Below are 21,390 nucleotides of genomic sequence, written 5' to 3'. Positions count from 1 at the left end.
CAGTTATATAAGTCTAATAAAATGAAGCTTTACAAAACTTAACACCCTTAGATCACCTCTCAAAAATAATGACTTCATAAATAAAAGCCTGTACTCTGTTCCGAGAAGCCTTTACATTTGGTGATTAACCAATGGCAAACATTTACATTTCTTTCAGATTGCAGGTAAAACAGTGAGAAAGTTTGTTTCTTCTTTAATTCTCTGTCCATGGATAGCCTCAAGGAGATGGCCCAGAGGAAAGGTTGCTGTGTGGGGGCTCATTTCTTTTCCTTTACAAATGAACAGACACAGCTCGCTCAGGGAGATCCCCCGAGGAAGGTGGATATTTTTTTATACAACCATCACTACCATTGGTGCAGTGGCACTGGGGCAGGCCATCCCAATTTTGGCCGTTACACTAGCAAAATGGTGGGTGAGAACCCTTTTTTCCTTGTTAGCATTAGGGCCCAGGTTACCCTTGCTGCGCAGGGAATAGGTCCAAAAGAACAGGCGGCGAGAGGTAGGATTTACCCCCTTTATTTATTTTTTTGACATAAAGGGGAAGCCAACCTGTTTTGTCTCATGTTTAGGAGTGATGGGCCAGTAGAGAGAGTGGTAGGGATAGTAGATTATCATTTGTGCTAGAGGCAGTGGCACGGGGGCCTATGGGTGTGAGGTGTAACTAAACCCCAATTAGTATTGTTTCCTAGCATTTCTTGCTTATGTTAGCACACAGTCCACCATTTTTCTGCCACTGTTGCGTTGAGCCTCAAACCAATGGCCCAAGGGGAGGGAAAACTGATGCAAGGGAGACACATTAGCTTAGGCCTCAGAGAGATAACAGAGCATGGAATGGGGCAAGATGGGGGCCCATTTTTTTCAATGAGACGCAGAGAAGACCACCACTTTGCAAAGCAGTCAATATCATTGCTCTATTAGGTTCAATGGCACTTATGACTATCAGTGAGCAGCCCACTGCATAACAATTATCACTGCCTTCATTTATAAAAGCGGATTGAGGGTCACTTTTCTTATTGTCATTAGTGGTAAGGGCACCCTTGCTGAAAAGTTATGGGCAACATGCCAGAACTCATTTTATTATGAAAGGGACAGAAAATCTGTTCCATGATTCAGGTGATGGCCATGCATGGCAGGGAAGGGGTGAAAGAGGCAGAGGACAGTCTGCTACTCAGGGCTGCAGCCTTCATTACAGGTGCAGTAGCATTGGGTCCCAGGAGTGTGAGGGGCTCACAACATCACAAATATCAGGAGTCGTAGATAGTTTTGTTTGATATATCTGCTGTTTTATCAGCCCCACATTTAAGTGTGAATTATCAGTTACAGAAAAAGTACTCCTGAAATGATAATCACGTCCACCGGACTCGGCCCTGACCCTTACGCTACCCCAAGTACTGCCGTAAAGTAAGAGGAGGAGGAGGGGCCTAACTTAAAAGCATTTTGCTCAGGTGCACTCACAGCAAAGAAACTTTGAAGACCTCTGTTCTATGGGGATGGGCACAGAGGGCAATCAGTTTCCTCATAAACGCCAATTGTGACTTGTCTACTTAGAGTCACCAATCTCTCCCAATGAAGATCAACCATAAGCTGGGGGGAATGGTTACCTCAGAAGCCGGGCCCATAAAAAGTACAGCCCTCTTTGGAGAGCCTTTAATTAAGGAACTCTGTAAATCTGAGACCTTTTTCTCCTCTCTGGATAAAGCCAAACAAACTATGAAGGTAGTCTCTAGGAAAAAGATTTTGGGAGGGACCAGCAGAGGAAGGGGGTGCATGTCTGGTTGTGCGCTCTTCAAGCTTCTCAATGATGCAAACCCTTCAGAAGAAACTCCAGTTGAAGGACCCAATAGAAATTGGAGGGTTTTTCTCTCACTCGAGGTTACGGATGTGGAGAAAAAGGAACATTCAGAGGTGCTGCCAATGCTTCTGAGGGAGTCACAGGTAAGAGCTATCCTTTCATCCCAAACAAAGGAGGCAGGGAGGCAAGACGTATTTCTACAGAGACAGAAAAATATCACAGGGGACGCTTCTTCAGCCTGTCCAAAATGTTCATATAACGTTTTACAATTTCTCAGTTCAGATGAAGAGGCCCACTCCCTGTTTTGGTCTCAAGCAGAAACGCTACTCACAGAGCAAAGGGCCCAGACCCTATTACAAAAGGGGCATAAATGCTCTCCTCCAGTCATCCAAGAGGTTTTTTCAGCAATCTCTTTCTAGTCTCCAAGACAGACATGGGTCACCACCGAGTAATAAATGTCCGGGAGTTCAACAGGTGGTTAATTGTTGGAAATGGCCTTTTTTTGCAGGGTTATCCCGAAACTTTTTGTGTCTGATCTCCTGTTTCGATACTGTGCTGAATTTAGTTTTTGCTGACTTAAGGACTCTGGGCATTTTACCACTGCTGACCAGTGCTGCGCAAGTGCTCCCAGTCTAAATCATATTGGTGATTGGTTAATCTATGACTCACATACATGAAGTACTATTAAGTCCCTAGTACAGTGCACAGTGTGTGCCCTGGACCATTAAACCAAATGCTAAGAGTGGGCCTGCAGCACTGATTGTGCCACCCACATGAGTAGCCCTGTAAACATGTCTCAGACCTGCCACTGCAGTGCTTGTGTGTGCTGTTTTAAAATAGCAGTTCGACCTGGCAAGTGCACCCACTTGCCAGGCCCAAACATTCACTTGTACTATATGTAAGTCATCTCTAAGGCAGGGTGCAGTGTATTTAAAGGTAGGACATGTACTAGTGTGTTTTACATGTCCTGATGGTGAAATACAACTAAATTTGTTTTTCACTATTGCAAGGCTTATGTCTCCCATAGGGTAACATGGGGATTGCCTTGAAATACCCTTTTAAGTGTAATTGCACAAACGGAGCAGACAGAGATAGAGTTTGGGGTCACTGAACTCACAATTTAAAAATACATCTTTTGGTGAAGTTGGTTTTTAAATTTTAAGTTTGAAAATGGCATTTTTAGAAAGTGGGCATTTTCTTGCTTAACCATTTGTGTGCGCTGCCCTTCGGTGGAATACACGTCTGCGTCAGGATGACAGTTGGGCTGTTTGCGAATTCACTCTAGACAGCCACACAAAGGGAGATCAAGCGTGACCTGCATCTCCTGATGAGTCTTCCTGGGCAACAGTGGTGGGAGGAGCGAACAACTGCACCTGAATAGGGTTGTGCCTGACCTTCCACAAAGAAGTCAACAGCCCACTAGAATGTGCCTGGGACCGGGGCAGGAAAGGCAAGGTCTTGTGCACTACAAAGACTTGTCTTTGAAGTTTGCCTACTTCAAAAGCAGAAATGGGCATAAGTACTGGACCTCTGAGCCCACAAAGTCTGAACACTTCTGGACTGAGTATAGTCTGCCAGGAGTTGGATGCTGTAGGAAGGACTGCCACTCTGCCTGTTGCTTTGTTGTGCTAGCCTGCTCCTTGCTGCTTCTGTCCTGGGAATGAACGGACTGGAAGTGGCTTTCTACATCCCGATTTCCAAGGTTCTTCAAGAGCTTGAAATGAGCTTGTCGCCTGTTAAGAAGTCTCCGGGCCATCTGAGACTTCACCTGCCAGTGCTTGGGCTCTCATGCTGAGAGTCCTGACTTGCCAAGTCGTGCCAAATCCAGTTTTCAGGCCCTTGGAAATGAGCACTGGTGCAACCAAGAAGAAACTAAGCACATAAACTCCCTAGCTACTTCAGAACCAGCACTGGTATTCAACTTCGCACTGCTGCCTGCACCGGACCAATGGTCCCCACTGAGTGCAAGGACCACGACCTGCAACACAGGACCAATGGCTCCTCAGCGCTTCCAAAGTCCCGCCAAAGCCAGAGTCCTGAGTACTGTGTCACCGACATCCGTGACACTCAACTCTGCCGCAGCACCTGTGGCCCCATGGTTTGATCGCAAAACTGCAGAGTTGACACCTCAAATCTCGACCTGCTGGATTCATCGACCCTTCCGGGTTGTAAGAAACTGACACTTCGCCAGCAACGCCTCATCACCTCCCCTGCACCCATAAGGAACCAACACCTCCCCTCCCTAGCAGTATCATATCATACAAAACTTTATTAGACTTTCAACAAGTCATAAAAGTCATAAAAATCATTAAAAAAAGAGAAAAAAAAATCAAATCTCCAATTATAATACATTTCAATATATAATAAAAGAGGTTGAATAAATAAAGTAGAAAAAAAGAATAAAAACACACAACAATAAACTGTCTAGTGTATCGATAAAAAACCCTGTCACAGTAAATTACAATTACATCACCGCCCCCATAAATTTTCCTATCTTTAATACAATACATAAAAAGTTAGCCAAAGTTCCACACATCTCTAAAGAAGATAGTGACTGAAGGCAGTGAGGAACCAACCCCCTCACCTCTCCGACAGCAATAAGGAACTGACACCGCACCGGCTCCAGTGACGCTCACCATCCAGACTTTGTACAAAATCCTCGTTTTCCAAGGTAGTATCCCTGGGGTCCGTGCAACTCTGACTGTCCCACACTCTTTGCAAGTGGTGACGGACTGTTCAGAACGACTCAGTCAAGACGTTGTGATAGCCCCAGTTGAAGCTATTGTGTTTCTAAGCACTATACTAAGATTTAATCTTTGAATATTTGTATCTTTGCTTGGGGCTCCCTTACCCTGACTAAGGTGAGGGTCCCTACTGGACAGGGTGCAACCCACTGCCAACTAGAGACCCTATTTCTAATGTTTGTTTATTGCCATTTCAAGACAGAGGGAATCAATCCCCTCAGGAATATCCAGCTCTCTCACCACCGGATGGTAAGGCTTAATCTAGAGGACGCATATTTCTCAATCACTTTTTACCCCCAGACAGGAGATTCTGCATTTCCCATGGAACAATTGGATCCACAAGTTCAGTGCACTCCCAGTCTGTCTGTTTTCAGGCCCTTGGCGCTTCTCTATGGTTCTGTGGAATGACTACGAACCAGAGTGGTTTGTCTAATAGTCTGTTTGGACAACATCCTTATTATGAAGCAGAGTAGTCCTCAATGTCTAAAGTATCTATGGGTGACAATCACAGTCTTAGACAGTCTGGGATTCAACGTCAACAGAGAAAATTCAGAGACAGTGCCAACTCAGAACATCTTTTTGTGCATTTTGGTGGACTCTGGTCAACAGATTCTGAAGCTTCCTCAGAGGAACACATTCACTCAGAAACTTCTAGCTAGACTTTGAACTACTGGCATCTTTGATCTAGGCTTTTTTACCGGGTCCCCAGTGCTACAGGCCTTCCGTCTTAGAAGAGGACTCTCCTACACAGAAGATGTGGAATGTTCTGAGGAAACAAAGGCAGAGATACAGCTGTGGCTAGACAACACTGAGGTATGAAAAGGTAGGGTCATCTTTGGGACCACTCCAGACCTCATGACAGGACTGGATTGGACACAAGCCATTCAGGACTGGGTACCTGCTGTGGAGAGGTTACCACAGGTGGACACTGGTTAAACAAGCTGATATTGCACATCAACTACCTGGAACGTCTGCTAGAGTCCTTTGAGGTCAGTATGTTTGGTAATTCTGAAAATGGAAAACAGGTCAGCGGTCCACTGTATCAAAAGGCTCAAAGCTAAAAGGACCAGGGTACTGGTGGTATTGGCTAAGGACATCTGGCATTTCTACCTCGATAAAGAGATATCAGTGGCAGCAGTATACCTGCCAGGCAAGCAGAATTTGATGTTAGGCTATTGACTGATGCTGTCATAGGGACATCGCAACACAGATCAATTTGCTTCACAGTTGGCATCTAGTTTCCTTGCAGAAGCCACAGTTGCTTTAACTCTGTACTGGTGCCTAACTCAAACTTATACCTTCCAAATGCTGGATGATCATAACATCGTCAACTCAGGTAAAGAGACAGATGTAATACTGGTGGATACCCTTTCAAGGTCTCAAGTTAGGCTTCCAGTTCTACAGGAGACCTTTTTTTATTTTTTGGGGGGGATTATCTGATCTTTCTCCCTTTTCCATCCAAACATACTGAAGGACACTCACAGTTGATCTCACCAACTGATGCTAGAGGGCCCCTACCGGCCTCTGAAATGGAGGATTACAGGTTCAGGGAAGTCCTGGGACTTTCGCAACAAGCCTCAAACGTCTTCAAAAATCAAAGTTTCAGCCCACTGTCAAACAGTGTAGCTCAGCTTGGAGATGAAGGGCATGTTGGTGTTTAGAACATGGTTTGATTCCATTGGGGATAGTCATTGTTTATTTCTTGAATTTCTTTGCAGAGCTGGCCAATGGCATGCTGGCATACCATAACAAATACCTGCAGGCTGGAAATTTCAGCAGTTCACACCCGTTTCAATGTGGTCCTAGCAAAGGGACACCCTTTAGTTTGTAAGTTACACCAGGGTGTAAGATTGTCTTGCCACTTCCGACCCTATATACTTTGTAATGGGTTGTTAGCATTGTTCTCAAACTTTTGGAGTCTTAACAAAACAATTACTACTTTTGTGGGAAGTAACTTTCAGCAAAACTAGATATGCTGTTATGTATGATTTCATGCAAATACATGTCTGATGTAAGGGTACTGGATTTATCTGTCAGCTCCTACTTCAGATAGTGTGTTTTTTAAAGTTTCGAGAAGGATTAAAAACAACATCAGAGAGGTATCTCACTCAGCCTTCCCCGACAATCACAAGGTGTGTGTGGTTAGGTGTCTAAGGTCATTTGAGGCCACGAAGGAGAAATTCGGAACACCTAATACCAAAGAGCTCCTTTTCTCCGCACTGAAGTTGTTTGGCCTATTATCCTCTCCCAGTATCACCAGATACATCAGATGGCTCCAGCCGGAGGGAGGCATTGACAGCTCTCATTTTTGGAGTGCTCTCAACTTTACGTGGCATTTAACCCAAGATTTTCTCTCTCAGCTGCTTCCTGGAGGAATTACTTCTGGCGGCACACTGATCATGGACTCAACTTTCTAATGTTTTTATTTTAAACTAGTAGTGGGGGTGGCATCACTGGTGGTCAGTAAGCTTTAAACTAGCCTAATCTGAGGCCTTAGGACCAGACATAGACCACTAAATCATCTGGAAGAGTTGCATCCTTCACTAAGAAAGGTATCAAACTAATTTAACTATATGTTCATATCCCTGTTTAACATGAGGGTTATACATTTATTACAATTTTGATGTTTTCTTGTTGATCCTTTATAAAGTAATATTCATAGAAGACTGGATTAACTCATCAGTTTTCTTAGTCAGGCAAAGATCAGAAGCAAGACGTTTGAACACGGAAGATGTTTCATCATCCACTTTCACACAAAGAAAGATGAAGTGCTATTTCCTTGATGTCATTTACAATCCTTTCCTCCCTGTCCTTAATAAACTGAAAATCTTCTGCACAATAGGTAGAACATTTTATATTATCTTAAAACATTTTCATCAGCTATGCAGCTCTGGCTTGCTATCAGTATTTTAAATCTTGGAAGCTTTCAAAATTCTGGCAAACTCAGTGGATAAAGGCTTTGGGTCAAAAATCCTGTCGAATAAAATCATACCACAGAGATCAGTGAGTATTTTCAAACAAAGCTCCATCAGGGATACAATTTACATGTTAAAAAACACATACTCTGGCCTGCTCCTTCAATTGATCCACAATCAAACGGTCCACTCGTGAAGGGTTGGCGGGAAGCCTGGATATAGGAGTGTTGTTTGAGCTAGATACTCTCCTTCCGGGGAAGTTTCTTGCAAGATCAGCCTCCGTCTAACAAAACATACAAACACAAAAAAGTGTATAGCGAGTTAAGCTCTTTCAACACATCTTCAAAAATATTGTACATAATTTGCTCTGGAATTCAATAATGGAATAATAACAGATGTCAAGTTTCTTTATTCAATACCTGTTCTTAAATTAGGCTAATTCAATTACCTGCATTTTTGTTGAGTATTCTCTGGTCCAGGTCTACAAGATTTGGATTACTAAACCACAGATTCAGGGACTTAGTCCAGGGCACCATCAGTAAGTTCAGATGTCCAGGTTACTGTAGCCCAACACAACCCACTTCACATTCCTGCTTATCTGGTGGTCTCCATGCTTTCTGAGTTACTAACAATATCTTAAAGGGTTCAGGGGCGCAATGGTAATTCTAACCCTATTTCGTTCTTAGAACAACACACTCAAGCGCTGCCAAGACACTGTATATTTAAGTGTTATTCTAACAGTTTCATCATGTTGCTTAGTACATGTGTAGTACCCACACAGAGTATAATTAAAACAGCACTGATGCATGTTGCTAGCAGAGAGAATAAAATTAACAACTCTAACATAGTTAGAATGTTCCTAGAAGCCTACCACCCTTTAACTTCTATCTTCTACACTGTGAGAACATGGAACAGCTAGCTTGTCTCTGGGGGACAAGTGCATGGCAGACCTGTTCACAGTGGATCTGCTGTGGTTATCAGACTTGACAGTGTTCCCCTGGAAGGAAAACACATGATCAGCTGAGCTCATTGCTTCTCATCACTGGATCGACTGGGCATAATTGTAGATGCTCTGGCAGGACCTTTTGCGATGATCTAGTGCGAAGACTTATCAAACTCAGTGGTCAATTCAAGGAGTTCATATAGGATTCCCCACGGGCATATAGCCTACTTTTCAAATCTAGTGGGGACTTTCCAATAATCTGAGATATAACCAGTCAACACCAGCAAGATGAAAATACCTCAACCTACATAGTTATCTTACAGGGCTAATGTAAAAATTTGAAACTTCAATAGCATGTAGCTTGTGGCAGACTTGTGTCGCCTGATGTCATATCAAAATCATGGTTTATATTAAAATGACACTTCACAAGTTCTACAAAAGGTAATGACAGGCTGAATGTGGACCAAAGGCTAACAGGCTAATTTAAATTTAGCCTGGCATTGGAGTTTACGGTTAGCATTAAGAGCTAATAACTTTCTTCCGAGGAGAATAGTGGCCCCTTTAATAAAACTGAAATGGCAAATTAAAATAAAACAAACACAATTGGAGTCTTTGTGTTAACATCAAGATACTTTGTTGTAGATGAAAGACTAAGTACATTTTATTTCCTTTTTTTCCAATTTTGCTCTATTCTTTACCAAAGCAAACACACCATTATCTCTTTGTAATCCTTTTCCCACCTGGCAACATAAGTCCCAACAACAGCACTGGTTCTATAGGAGTCACATTGGATATATCACTCTGGTAGAATAAATCAACTATCTGATGGATCGTTTCGCTCTCTATTAGCAAAAAATGGGAATCCCAATGACATATTCATGCAAGTAAATGATCTAATAAAATGCTATACAGACGATATTAAAAAAGTTAAGCTGCACTGGTTGAAGAATTACCTTCATTGTTTCAGAGTCTCTTTAATTAGGAGGGGTGTGCCCAGACGTGGGTCCCAAGCTTGCTGCACTAAGAGTCGTAAGAAGTACCACAACGATGAGGGCCAATAAGGCTGTAGTGCTTCTGGACTGCCCATGATCTTTTACAAATGGGCCATGATGTAGTACTTAAGACTGGAGTGTTGCTTTGGGGCACTGCCACACAACTTCTCTTATAGTTGTATAGTTGGTTACCTTTTGGTATGGCTCAAGAAAGCTAGTAAAACATGGAAAAGAATGCTACAAAGAGGAATTCCCAGTTGTTAAAATCCACTGGTTTAAACCTTTACATCCATTACTTTTGTGCGACTTTGGCTATTGTATCCATACTAAAGTAAACCTTCTCTCAACACTGGTTAACAGTGGAGAAAATTAAAGAAGTCCAGCCATTGTTTACAACCCATTGAAAAAATTTATTGTCCAGAACAAAGTGAACTGTGCTGTTGTCAGACTGAAAAGTGCTGAAAAAAATGGAAAAAGTTCTACTTATCCCTTAAGCATCTGCCTGTAGCGTGTAGTGCTGTAGGCTTTCATGGTTAGCATCCCCCTGCCATCTAGTGTTGGGCTCGGACATTTGCAAGTTGTCCCTCAAGCCATGAGAAGTGGTGGGACTTCTCCACTTAGGGTACATTGGAGTGGGCACTGACACGATGTTAGATTGTTTCCGCACAGCGAGAGTATGTATGGTATGACAAGTGGAGTGTGCAATGAACTAGACTAATCAAGAGATATGTAATAAATATAGGCTTTGGGGAGAAGGACAGGAACATGTGAATCTACAGCACTATGCGCTATGCAGGGTTATGGAATTGTTTAAAAAATCTACTTGTCCAAGGCAGAAAATTGTACAGAGATCTACTTCTCCTGCAAAGAAATCTATTTGCCTTACCGTTTCCCTCCATCAATTAGACAGAAAGGCCAAAGTGTAAATGTGGTTTTATACTGCACATTTCAGACATCCAAGAGCTTCATATATTGAAGCTTCCATTTGCAAGAACAGTGCCAATAAAGAAAGTACATTAGGAACCAGAAATTTGACATTTACATGGTGTACTTTTTACAGATAAATCAGAAATGCATGTTTAGATGGTATATATTTTTGCATACAGTGTTTGTAAAAAATATGAACTACAACCACAAACATCAGCTAGACCCATACTGGTATATACAAAACATCTTAAATCCAAGCAGGAGTCTGGGACCCTGAGACTTGCATTTCTTTAATAGAGTGGTATAGGAGGAACCCCAGGACAAAACGTGACAGGGTGGCTGTCGAGACTAATCTATGAAAAAGAGTCAATGGGCCTGATGATAAAGGATACAACTGTTTGTTTTAAAAACATTCTCCATCATCTCAGCTGGAAACTGTAGAGGGAGATAGAAATTGTTTGGGGAATGTCGATGGAATGAATGCAGACATAACGATTGTGACTGCACACAGCAGTTTGTAAATTGTTTTAACTTTCTGCTTTGCAGATGTCCGCAGGCCTCACTCCCCCCGAAAAAAAAAACTAACTCCAGAGGCAGAAAGACTTGAAGGAAGAGAGGTTACGGAATAGGGTTAAAAAGAGAGATGGTTAAAAGCCTGAATGGACAATTGTGGAGCGATTCAAAGTGAGTGTGCATCAGAAAGGTGAGAACCAGGCTGAGGTCCCACTGCAGCACAATAAAAAGGCACTGGCAGGAACATGTGCGGAAGACCTTGAAGAAACCTATGTAAAATAGGGGAATTTGAAAAGAGATGCCTGATCTGGCAGCTGCAGAAATGGCAAAAGGATAACTTTTCAACATGCCCAAAGCAGAGCCCTGCTGGGCTAAGCTAAGAATAAACCAGTGAACCTGGGAAACGAGGGCAGATAGAGGATCAACTTGATTATCTGTACATCATACTATAAACTTGCTCCAACAGCAGGGGTGTGAAGCTTTGGCGGAGGTATGCCTGGCTGCCGAGATAACACTGAAAGGTAACACTGCAGACTTCGGGGGAAAAGTCAAAAGCTGTCAACTGTGGACGCTCAATTTCCATGGATGAAGGTGAAGTTTTTTCAGGTTCGAGGGCACACCCCAGCCCTGTTGCTGCAACAGAAGATCCTCCAGAAAAGGAAGTCTGATCAGAGAACCAATACTCATGCTCAACAGCTCAGGCGACTAGTCTCTGTACCCAATCAGGAGCCACAAGAATTACTTGGGCCTTCTTCTTGAGAACTCTCGGCAAGAGTGGTAATGTCTGAAAGGGGTACATGCGAGAGTTGCGCTGGAAACTCCAGCCCCCAAACTGCAGACATTATGCGATCCCAGCTGAGGTGAACAGATCTAACTAAGGATCTCCCTACTCTTGAAAGAGATCTTGTACCACCTCCGGATGGAGATGCTGTTTGTTTTCCACTGGGCATTGACAGCTGAGTTTGTTCACTCTGGCATTCAGAGAGACTGCCAGGTGTTGAGCCACTAGGGACAAGCCCTGGTGATCCATCCATGTCCAGAGCAGCAAAGCTTCTTGACAGAGGGTGCACAGTCCCAGTCAGTTGTGTTTGTTGCAATATCACAGGGCGGTGGTGTTGTTTGTGAACACTTGTACCAGCCTTTCCCTGACTGAAGAAACAAAGACTTTTAATGACAAAGGCTTTTATTGCCAACAGGTTCAGCTGCACATCCATTGAATGAGGTGGACCCTGGATTCTGCCGGAGACGAGAGTCCTCTGATCTCCACCTCTTCCAGATGGCTGCGCTTGCCCAGGAGTGGCGCATCGGTTACTACAGTCAGCTCTCGGTGAGAAAGGGAGAGGTGTCTGCCACTGATCCAATCGCGATTCGTTAGCCACTACTGCAGATCTTTTGCAGTTCCCTCAGATCTGGACCATGCCAGAGAGATATCCCTGATACTGCACCCACTGGAACTTCAGGTCGCACTGCAGAGACCCCATATATTACAAGAATGATGTAGGAGGCCGTGAGGCCCAACAACCTCAGGGTCATTTTCACGGAAATCCAGGATAGTGGCTGAAACATTGGTATCAGACTAAATATCCCAAACTTGCCGCTCAGGAGGAAGGGCCCGAAAATACACTGTGTTCAGAACAACACAGATGAAAGGGAGCGTCAGAGGGAGTCAGGTATGATTTCAGCATGTTGATAGTGAACCCAAGTGAGTGCAGAAGGTTCGCCAAGGGCTGGGTGTGGGAGATAACTGCCTGTCAGAAGCCTGTTTTAAAACAGCCAATTGTTGAGGTAGGGAGAGGCTGGAATTCCTGACCTTGTTGGAGTTGCAGCCACCACCAACAACCGATGGAGGCACTGGTAAGGCAGAAGGGGCGGATGGCAATCGAAGTGCTCTTGGCCAACCGTGAACCTCATTTAAAGTCTGTGGGAGGCAGGACGGGGACATGAAAATATGTGACCTGCAAGTGCAATAATACCATCCAGTTTTCCCCGACAAGGGTAGATAGGACTTGCACACATGAGCATCTTACATTTCTCCTTTCTCAGAAAGAGGTTGAGGAGGCGCAGGTCTTTAACAGGACAAAGGCCTCCATCCTTCTTGGGCACCCTAAAGTAGCAATAATAGCAACCGCAAACTACCTCCAAAGTTGGCAACCTCACTATAGCTGTGTTGGCCAAAAGAGCTAACACTTCCTGATGGAGCAACAGGAGGTGGTTCTCTGTCAGCCTGTTGTAATTGGGTGCATGGGTGGAGGGGTGGTCACAACGGGAATGGATTAGGCCCGTTGGAGGAGCTACGAAACCCAACAGTCGATTATTCACCTTCCCCCCCACCCCCCACACTGGATGGCCATGATGATCAGTGGGCAAACTAAAGGGGTTTGGAGGCTTCGGCTGCCATGGACAGGCCTAACTTCTGGCTACCTGTCCAACATGGTCTTTGGTAACCACGTGTTCGGCCACAGGAAGATGGTGAAACTTGTTGGCTGCGGTTGCTGCTGTAGATACGCTGTTGAAAACCCCTTCCATGGCCACAAAATGGTTCGAAAGGATACTGGGATTAGAGAGGGCCATAGAAGGTCCAAAGGACCTGGCTGTAGCCCAGCTATCTTTAAAGCGCCCTGCTGCTGAGTCCACCTTCTCTCTGAACAGATAGAAGCCATCAAAGGGCATGTCTATGAGCGAAGCTTGGACATCCCCTAGAAGCCAGTGGTTCTCAGCCAGGCATGGCGTGTAAGGGCCACCAACTATGAAACTGCTCTGCCCAGCGAAGTCTGTAGTGTCTAGCTCACATGTTATGGTGAAGCTGGATGCATCTCTTCCATCAGCAATTGCTTGACAGAGTATGGTTCTGACCCCCTCTGAGACCATGGGCACGGCTGGCAGAAGAGAATTCCCTGTTCCCAAAGGTATCCAGCCTTATGGATTCTCTATGCGGTGGAGTGATGGGAATGTGCCGGGGTTGATTTTGGAAGTAGAGGCCTGGACCATCAAGCTCTCCAGTGTGGGGTGAAGGGTGAGGAAACTGGGGTCCCACGTGGAGGGTCGATGGTGGAGGGCTATTGTCTTATGTACAGGAGCCCCTGTGCAGTGGCTTGGACTAAGCCAGAGAAGGACGTCAGTAAGGGCTTCATTAAACGGGAAGTATGGTTTGGTGGGGGTAACTCCAAACTGAAGCACTTCTTTCAAGATGTTTGTCTTGACTGCCACTGAGGGTAGCGTAAAATCCAGGACCTCAGTTGCCCTCTGCACCATCAGTGGGAATGAGGCACCCTCCTCCGTAACCACAGTAGGGGAGAAAGCAGGCCAGTGTCTGGAAAAGTGTCCAGTACTCTGACATCTGCCAGATCCTCATAACAGGTGTCCTTCGGATCTTCTATTATTGGATATCCATAAGGGTCGGCGAACACCACCGAATAATCACCCAATCCATGCCAGTCACAGGAATAAGGCACTGGCTCCAATATGAGGAGACTGACCCCAGTTGGTGCTGGAATTGGACGCCACCTGTCCGGCTCCATATCAGCCAGGAACGATGATGTGGGTGTCGACACCACAGGGCTTCGGTGGAGCAGGCACTAGAGCAGGCGCCAGGGAAGGTCGAGGTCACTCAACTGGTACCGCTTACGATCCATCAATGGAACCCTAAGGCCAGACTGGCACAGAGGGAGAACACACCAGCGGAAGAACAGCAGGGGTCCCTCCCAGATTCATGGGGCTCAAGTGTACTCCTGAGGGGTTGGGCCACCCACAGGTGAAGTACATGGCCTCGTAAAATTCTTTACGTTGACTGGGGGTCACTCCGGTTTAGGAAATTCAGGGAGGCGTGGAGACGACCTAGGAGCAGACTCTACCACAGAGCTAAGCCTCCAATGCCGATGGCCCCATGATTCCCCCGAAGACTTACGCAGCAAAGTCAAAGAACTGTTCAAGTTCTTTTTGTGGGACTTACCACACGACTTTGAATAGGACAACGATCGCCGTACGACTTTGCAAACAGAGTCAGGACCTTTCTTGCGACGAGATTTAAAGCACTGTGGAGTCTAACGACGTCAGACAGCAAGGAGCTTGAGGGACAGCTCCCTCCACGCCACGGGGTGCATAGCACGTCAATCTTTGCATGTCTTGGCATTGTGATCTCACACAAGATACCAAAGGCAAACCAAGTGTGGTTTGTCGCCGACATCTGTAGGTGACAGGCATTGCATGGTTAAAAACCTGCTTTTCTGGTGGGCATCCTGTATACCAAGAGAGAAAGTCTCAAAAAACTTCGACAAAGGTCAAAAAGGGTCAGAAAAAAGTGACAGGGGAGGTAGCCATCTCCTGATCGGCACTGACTGGTATGTGGAAAATTTTACTGACAACAGCATTCTGGGGAGGCACCGATATAAGAACCGCCCACGTCACTTCTGGTGCAGACAATGCCACCAGGACACTTAGGGGTAGGGAATCCTCGGCTAGAAGTCTCCATCAGATAGGTTTTGTAGTGGCAGAGGTGATAAGAATTTTCAGGATGCGTTTTTTATTGCTGCAAATCAAATAAAAACGTAGCATATTGGGAAAGCTAGGAGTGTTTTGATTAAGTTCAAGGGAATGTTCTTTTCTAATGAGACCCGAGCTGACAGTGATTTAGTCCGTGTGATGGCTTGAGGTCATGTATCCTGTTGCAGGTGTTCTCAATCGAGGTGTTTTGTCATGGCTCTGGAACAGATCACCCTTGGTCTAGCATACGGAGCTGCATCTTAGAGCTCCGCACCATCTTGTTCATCATCTGTTCCAGGAAAAAAAGATCAGGTCCCTGTCTTCTGCCTTGTCCCTTGCACAGTCAGCACAACTCAGACACTACCCCTGGAATCACCAATAGGAAGGCAAGGAATGCCAGTTGGGCAGGTGCAGTTCATCCAATACCAGGTGTAACTGCAGTGATGGTCCTTTGGCCGGTCACTCCACATTCCAGCTCCTGGTACTTCATACTTACTGATTGGCTGTGAGCAACATGATTGGACTGCTTTGCATCTGCATACGATAATAATTGTCCTTTGGACAAAATAGACAACTTCTTGCCATTGTAAGAAAGCTAGAATGATCTGGCGATACAAAGATATTTACAGGCTAAGTAGCATTATCCATTTGTAGAATATATGGCTGTAAATGCATACACTCAGCACATAATGTGAAGCATTCCTCCCTTAGAGGCGGTAGCTGTGTGGATGATGCAGATGTGTAAAAAAAAACGTCCTTAACACTGTCCGCCTCTTCCCCATGACCTGCTGATGAGCTAAGATTATCCACACAGTAGGACTTCAAGAAAGTGTGTGGTGATGACCAAAAAGGCCACCAACAAATATTTGCTAGTGGTATGTTTCCGACAAAGGTCATGGCCATTCATTTTCTATGAGTATAGTGCACCATGGGTAAAAGTAGGTCTCTTTGCTTTATGGTACACTGGATACATTTAACTATTCACATAGATCTGCCTACCTTGTAGATGGGATGCCCTCTGTGAGGTTTTGCAAAGGCAAGAAAGAGCTAATCAGATTTAGAGAAAGGCTCAGTCCTCTCCATGTAATACACAAGAATTATTTTGGCATCTCATGAGCAGCCACACTTTCTGCGACCATATCTGGTAGTGGGAAAAAGATTGGAAAGCTCTATGGTTTGTTAAGGAGGATGGGCAACACAACCTTATATAGGAATTTAGGATCATTTTCAAGAACAACCCTGAACTTGTGGAGCTGAATGAGGGGGGGACTTGTAGGGTGAATGCTTGCAGCTTGCTAATGTGCGTAAGCGAGGTAATGACCCCAAGAAAGGCCACGTTCCAGGAGAAGAACTGAAGGGGGCATGAATGCAGAAGTTCAAAGGTTGGTGTTATGAGCCTAGTGAGGACTATATTGACATTCCACAGAGGAAGCACTCTGGGGGGGGTATAACCCTCTGAGATCCTCCATGAAGGACTTAACAATGGAAATTCTGAAGATAGAGGTATGTTTCCTATTTTGCATGTAGGCTGCAACTGTAGCCAAGTGTACACAAATGGAGGGGTAGGCGAGGCTTGCTTTCTGCAAAAGTCGTCAATAATATCCTAGGCGGTAAGATTTGGAGGGTCCATGTTCTTGGAGATACAGTGGTGAACAAACTTTTTCCATTTGGCAGCTTAACAAGCCAGTGTTGTGTGCCAGCGAGCGTCCCTTAAGATGGACATACGTTGGTGGGGAAGGTTGGAGGTACCAGAATGCTAGGACTTCAGGACCCAAGTTGCAAGGCCAAGCTGTCCAGGGCTTAGATGCCAGGCTCAATATGACCTCTAGCTGAGAAGGGTGAGCCTGAGCTGGAGCCTACTGTAAGGGCTGACAGACATCTACAGAGCAGTGGAGTACAGGGTTATTTGGTCCAGGTTCAAGCTACCAGAATAAATGTCAGTGTTTACCTTAACCTCCTGACCACTTATGGAGGCAGTGGGAAAGGTGGAAAAGCATAGACAAATACCCCTGACTAATACAGCCATTGTGCAACCTCCCGAGAAAGTGCATCACAGATCTTACCGGGAGCGGACAATTGGGCTGAAAAAATGGAAGCAAATGCTGAAAGGCCGGCCACCACTCAGCTCCGGGCTCGAGAAATCCACTCGCTTTTGCGAATGAGATTTTATCAGGTCAAGCTGGTAAGGCGAGTGAACTTGAGCTGCAAAGAACAGGTGTTCTGTTCATTCAGAAAATTAATGAGCAATAAAGATCCATTTAAATCTTGTTTCATCTTGGCTCACTTCCTGCCTGTTCAAAGACAGAGGTCAAATGTCAGTTTGTCTTTTTACAAAATGCTGCCTATCTTATCCTGAAAAATTGTGTCTACATTTTTTCCTCTTACTACAGTAAGAGGATTTTGTAAAGTGAGCTGTCTGACAATCATTGTGAAACAAAAGGCTGTAGGGTGTCAGTTTTTCTTCTAACACCGCATTAAAATAGCTTGTAAATAAATATTACAAATATTTCCAAAATATCACGAATTACAAATGCACTTTTTTGTAATTTAGAAGTGTGATGCAAATAGTTTAAATAACAAATCACAACACTTTACTTAGTGATGTCCAAATGACAAATGTTTGCAGAAACTATTTCCGTACATTACTGCTTATACCCCATTTAGTTTTATCAGTAAAACCGCATGTCACTCGGAAAGGTTATGAGTATTTTGATTTAAAATGTGCTCATTGGAAATCACAGTATGCTAACACTTCATGCTTTAGTTACATATTCATTAAAAGTAATAGTCTTGAAACCTGATAAGAGAAACATTCTTGCCCGCCCCAATGACAATGCTGTTAATGAACTAACAGCATGGCCACTGGAATTAAGCAGCAAGAGAAGTCCAAATTATGCAGTAGGGTTGATTAAATTATGCGGCAAGAAAAGGTAAATTATGCTGCATAATGTGGCACATTTTACAATATTACTTCATTATTTTGTCTTAAAAAAAAAAAAAAAGTTGGTAACACTCTGGGCACCAATTTAAAACACAAATATAGGAATAAGCAACAGAAAGGTGACCAGCCCACTTTTGCAAAGGGCCTTTTAATTCACAACAACACGTCATTGCGTATTTAGTAACATTTGAACCGTTTGAACTAAAAAGTTTTTTTTTTGTTAAACTCTGCAGGTTACGCGGCAGAAGATGGATTATGTGGCAAATACGACAAATCTATAATTATGCGAAAATAGCCACACAACTGAATAATTTCAGAGGCAAGTCAGGGGTCACGTGTATCCTTTATGCAGCTAGATTTGTATTACATAGGAAGCAAACATTTAGTCTATTAAGCAAGAGTTTTTTTGTACAGCAGACACATGATGCACTAACATATTTAAAGGTGCTAGCATATGTGATAACAAAGAAAATGGATGCTCAGTGAATTAGAATTTTTGCCTAGGACTACGTAATTTGAAACCAATTTATGGGACAAGAGCATTACAAATAGGTTGAGTAGATTATTTAAATCACTAGACCTGCAAGTCTAATAACATTTTTTATGATTTTTTGAGGCCTGAGCTTATTGGGGTAGGCCTGACCCATGACCGAGTGCAACATGAAACAAAGCAACAATTGTATTTGCAGAGACAGTGTGTGGGACTTGGCTGCGCTTATGCTGAACTCTAGGTGGTGGAGTATTGGCACCGCTATCTGTTTGGGGCCTAGATATGAATGACTGCTGTGAGAAAAGGTCTCTTTTGTCATGGTTAGCCCCTACTTTTTGCCTGGTATTTGATGTAGCCTCAAAGTTGTTAGTGTCCAAGGCCCCTGTTAACCAGGTTCCCCGGATTAGATATCTTTCCCTAAAACTGCTGTGAAGCATTGGCACAGCTGGCAACATTTAGCTGCAAATATAAGACCCTAGTAAATGGTACTTGGGTACCAAGGGCATGGGGTACTTAGGGTAGGGCATTGAAGGCAGCAGCACAGATTGTGCCACCCCTAGGGCCATGGAAACAGAAGCACCCAGCACTGTCATTGCAGGCTGAGTTTTCTGATGCAACCCTAAAATGCAAACTCAACATGGCACACAGTGTGTGTGCCATGTACACTACACACTGCATGCACTATTGGTAAGTCACCTCTCTGGAAGACCTTCCAGCCCTAGCGCAGGGTGCACTATATGGTATGTGTGGGCATAGATGCATGAGCAATACGCCCTTACTGTGTCCTTGCCAAACCTGAGACATAATAAGTGAACAGGGCAGCCATTTTAATGCATGTGCTGGGCACTGGTCAGTACGTGTTTCACATCTACATCATGGCTACCCTGACCCCTCAGTTGTTTGTTATCAAGCAACTCAGAATGATAAATCCAAACTGGTACCAGTATTGGATTTATTACAAAATGTACCCATGGGTCACCTTAGAGGTTCCACATGCCAAAACTAAGTAATCTAGCATGGCTGCTGGTCGGTCACAACCAGCCAGCCACCACCAGACAAGATTCCGAGCCCCTGGGGGAAGAGATCCAGCTCTCTGGGACTCAGATCAAAGTCCTTCCTGGGTGGAGGTGCTAACACCCCTTCCTCAGGAATGTGCACTGGCCTGCTCACTTACTTCAAAGGGCTTACCGCCCTTGAAACTCAACCCCCAGGCCAGCTGCTAGGGCTGCCCCAGTTGCAAACCCCAGCTTTTGGCAGGAGCAACGGCAGGAAACCAGATGAAGGACAGGAGAGTGGTCTGCCCTGGCTTGCACCACCTTTAAGGTGTTGCATGTGTGGTGACCTCTCTATTTCATTTTCCTCTATCTTGCATGGAAGGAAAATAGCCAACCAGGCGTAGGGATGTGACCTCTGCCCACAGGAAGTGGTCACTTAGTGGGTGTAGCCGACCCTAAGGAAGATGACCCATTGATCACTACTAGGTACTCCCTATACTGCCTACTAAATACAGCATTTAGTTGGCATCCCTAGACCAAGATATCAGATTCCAAGGAAAAAAGAAGACGAGCAACAAAGAAGACCCAAGGCTCGAGAATTGAAGTTCTGCTGCACCAAGAAAAGGCGCCCAGGCCTGCCTGCTGCATCCAGGACTCGACAATGGTCGCTGAGGGGTTGCTTGGATTTTGGACAGACTCTTCAAGCCCCAGAGGACCTCCACCCTTCACAAATTGCCAAAGATCGCCCTCCAGAGTGAAGGCATCACTCGACAACATAAAGGAACCCAAGACCCAGTGGGGGTCACTTCACTGACCGGCTACTGACCAAGGAACCGGACACCACAGCTTGACCAAACTTCGCCTTTTGGACCATGAGGACAAACCCTGCCAGTGTGCCATGTTTGGTGGCCAGACCATACAATAACCCTAGGTACTGGTTACCTCACGTTGGACTCCCAGGACAGTCCATTCTAGACTGAAAAAGGACCAGGAGGAAGCCGAGTCGAGGGACTTCAGGTACCACCCGGAATTCCCACTAGAGTGCCCCTGTTGACTTGCAAGCGGCCCTCAAAGTGATCTACCTCCTGCTTCCAAGGGCACCTTTGCGCACAGATTCTGGCTCACCGATTCGCTCTGTGCCCTGCACCAACGATCCAGCTGTGCCTTAAGGGTCCCCCACCTCTTGTGACCTCGACACCCCAAGGGGACCCACCGACTTACCTTTAAGTCCACCTGTGCAGCGCTTCTCCAAGTTGTCCCCAATAGTCGTCGGGCACCAGCTCCAAACACTTTCTGCAGCTGCTCCCGCTGGAACAGGGAGCCACCCGAACTTCTCCAGTTGGTCCATAGTGCCCACCGCTGACCTTGACATACTTGCAAAAGGAGACATTGGTAAACGCACAGCCTAATTTTATATGCATTTTTTAGGTATTTTCTCCATGGTTCCTAGGGTGTGTAATTGCGCACAAAAGACTATTTTTAATAAAAATTCATAACTTTTAAAGTACCTACCCTATTTTGATGATGTTGGTATAAAAATGTGTATACAAATCCAAAGTATTTTTATAAATTGGTCTTGAGTTATTGCTTTGAGTGTGTAGTCTAATTTATTGATACTGCAAGTACAAAAAATGCGTTGCACTTCTCCAAGATTAGCCT

General features: G+C 44.8%; 1 protein-coding gene across 3 annotated transcripts in view; it reads right to left on the bottom strand.

The window, feature by feature from the left end:
• LOC138261725 (meiosis-specific coiled-coil domain-containing protein MEIOC-like) overlaps positions 1–21,390 on the bottom strand; it is a 196,218-nt gene that overhangs the window by 43,324 nt on the left and 131,504 nt on the right. For all 3 annotated transcript variants that reach the window (XM_069211030.1, XM_069211032.1, XM_069211031.1), the window contains one exon: positions 7,600–7,734. In XM_069211030.1, the coding sequence (XP_069067131.1) occupies positions 7,600–7,734 (135 nt within the window). The remainder of the gene's footprint in view (positions 1–7,599; positions 7,735–21,390) is intronic.

Source organism: Pleurodeles waltl, chromosome 10, assembly GCF_031143425.1.
Source record: "Pleurodeles waltl isolate 20211129_DDA chromosome 10, aPleWal1.hap1.20221129, whole genome shotgun sequence".
NCBI classification, from domain to species: domain Eukaryota; kingdom Metazoa; phylum Chordata; class Amphibia; order Caudata; family Salamandridae; genus Pleurodeles; species Pleurodeles waltl.
This window is presented reverse-complemented; position numbering and strand designations above follow the sequence as displayed.